At 56.9% G+C, this 2,445-nt stretch overlaps 1 protein-coding gene across 1 annotated transcript; it reads right to left on the bottom strand.

The window, feature by feature from the left end:
- Nucleotides 1-206: 206 nt before the first annotated feature.
- Nucleotides 207-1,374, bottom strand: LLCFC1 (LLLL and CFNLAS motif containing 1). Its single transcript, XM_043462426.1, has 2 exons — nt 1,188-1,374; nt 207-646 (listed from the first exon to the last, which is right to left on the bottom strand). The coding sequence occupies exons 1-2, from the start codon at nt 1,327-1,329 to the stop codon at nt 468-470; spliced, it is 321 nt and encodes a 106-aa protein (XP_043318361.1). The 5' UTR covers nt 1,330-1,374; the 3' UTR covers nt 207-467.
- Nucleotides 1,375-2,445: the final 1,071 nt, after the last annotated feature.

Genomic DNA, 2,445 nt, shown 5'->3' with positions numbered 1-2,445 from the left:
GCTAAAGCAGCAATCATTGAGCTGAAGGTTGGTGGGCCAAAGGCTGCGTGGCTAAGCAGACTGGTTAGAAACAGAATGAAACCGCCCCCAGTTGTTTACAGGAGTTGATTGATATTACTTTTATTGTTGCTGCCTCCTCTCTCCGGTGTGTTGAATAGAGCCGGGAGAGGCTAGGGGAGAGAAGGGCAGGGGTCTGGTGTCTTGGCTCTTGGAGATGGCACTCAGAGCATGGGGAGGCAGGTGGGCAGTGGCTGTGGACGGCCCACAGGCCAGCAAGGCATCTCTCTGATGCTGTGTGACCCCAGGGAGAGGGCTGCTGGCAGGAGCCAGAAAGCCACGTGTTCGTCTCCCTTGGGAGAAGCACCCTGGAGCCCCGGGGGGAGAGGGTCAGTAAGCTATCATAAAGCGGAGGTAGATGTCCAGGTCCTCATCCAGGAACCAGGCCACCACCTCCGCCTCAATGTCCCTCATAAAAAAACCATGATGCTGGCCAGGTTAAAGCAGAAGGCGAGGTCAAACAGGTGGTCACGGATCGCCGCCACCTCCGAGGTCTTGTCATCCTCCTGTTGGGCCATGTCTACCACGTGCCACATCTCACCCACCGAGGAGGCCATGAAGCGCTCTTCAAACTGTTCTCGATCTTGGTCTGGAATGGGGCAAGGGGACGGCACGAAAGGAGGGGTTCTGACTGCCCTCCCCCGGCCCTGCGCTGCCCTGGAGACGAGGAGTTGGGGAATGTGGGTACCCATCGGCCCACACCCTTGACCACAGAGGTGATGCTCCTGGCGGGGGGTGGGGGGCGGTTCAGTCTCTTCCGGTCCGTGTGCAGCCCTAGTCCCCACTTAAGGACACACACATCCCACTGCCAATGCAAACTGCGTCCTCCAAAGTGCCACCTCATGTGGGGAGTGAGGGGCCGTCTCAGAGAAGGATGAACTTCAAAGACGCTCTTTCCATCTCCATAGGGTCCCATGCACATCAGCTGGCCCCAGCGTGCCCTGAACATGGCTCTGGCCAAGAACCATGGCTCTAGACCCTTTACAGGACACTTGCTCTGCAACAGTACGCAGGGCCCGGGCGATTGCCCATACCAAATCTAGCTCAGCTTCCCCTCCTGCCTGACCAGTGATCTGGCTCCACAGAGGCCTGATCCCTGTCTCCAGGCGTCCTCCTCCTTCTTCCCCTACCTGTAGAGGGTGTCTTCTCTTTCTGACTCCTCTCATCTAAGCCTGGGCTCCCTCTCTGGGTCTTCACCCCCTTGACTCGCAGCAGCAGCAGGAGGGCACCCAGGAATGCTGCCCTGCAGAGCTGGGAGCCCAAGGAACTCATGGGCCTGCCCAGCCGCTGCCGTCGGTCTTCCCTCGTCCCAGTGCCCAGCTGGTCACCCCCCTGCTCCCTCCCCTGTCCGTTGTCTGGGCCCTTCCCCCTTCCCAGCACCGTTTTCTCCCTTCCCTTCTATAGGACGTCTGATGTCATGACCTCTGTGACATCACAGCCACGGCCTCGACGCTCATCCCAGCTCCCTGGAGAGTTCCATTGGCAGACAGGAGCATGGAGAGTAGTCCGCAGGGGACAATAGAGGCTCTGGGGAGGACCGCCATGGACCTCAGCAGTGGAGGGCCACGACAGTCACCTAAGAGTCCGTGCAGTCCTTTCAATGCCATTATGTCATGAGATCCATGTGGTAACCAGGATCAAAGTCGCGACATCGCCTTGATGAGGCCATTATATAGATGAGGAAACCGAGGTGCACAAGAGAAATGACTTGCCCACTGAAGGTCACACGGATAATAAGGTGCAGAGCAGGGCTCTTGCCGATTCTTTAGATTCTAAAGATCACACCTTCCCACCCCACTCTTCTGTGAGGCCTTTCTCAAAGGAAAGCGACTTGCATAAACTGAGGCCCAGACCCATGTCGAAATGAGTCTCTTCAAGTCCTGGGCTGTGCGTGAAACTCAGGTCCAACCAAAATGAGGGCAGGGGAGGACCTAATTGGAGAAGGAGGTAGGTACCTGCTTTGGGTGTGACAGCAGAGTACTCCGGACCCAAGTGGAACCACGCTCTCATTCCTTGTCCTGCCCTGGACTATCCTCAATCCTAGCTTTGCCCTCTGGTACTGACAGACTGAATGTGTCCTGCCTCATTTCACACCCTCCTGTACTCAGACAAAGCTCTTAGAGACTCAGTGTCTAAACTCAGTCTCTAAAGGGCGGGAGGAAGAGAGTCTTCATAGAAAAACCAGCATGGCAGAGGTGAGGATCCCAAGTAACCGATCTTAAGAAACCTGCCTTCATGTCCCAGGGCCCGCCCTGCCCGTAACCCTGGTGAGCACAGACCCGTTGGCAGTAATAGGTTGGGGCTAACTGACATCTGCTTCCTGGAGCAGAGGGCTGGGGAGACGGGATGAAGGCCAGCTCTGGAAAAACCAGAGACAGTCACAGGCCA

Source organism: Cervus canadensis, chromosome 3, assembly GCF_019320065.1.
Source record: "Cervus canadensis isolate Bull #8, Minnesota chromosome 3, ASM1932006v1, whole genome shotgun sequence".
Lineage (NCBI taxonomy): Eukaryota > Metazoa > Chordata > Mammalia > Artiodactyla > Cervidae > Cervus > Cervus canadensis.
The sequence above is the reverse complement of the archived record's forward strand: the minus strand, read 5'-3'. Positions and strand labels throughout refer to the sequence as shown.

Bases quoted from the DNA above. Each gene is read 5' to 3' on its own strand.
- LLCFC1 (XM_043462426.1), bottom strand. From the start codon at position 1,329: ATGAGTTCCTTGGGCTCCCAGCTCTGCAGGGCAGCATTCCTGGGTGCC. The intron at 647-1,187 runs GTAGGGGAAGAA...GCCCCATTCCAG, and splicing joins AGAGAAGACACCCTCTACAG to ACCAAGATCGAGAACAGTTT.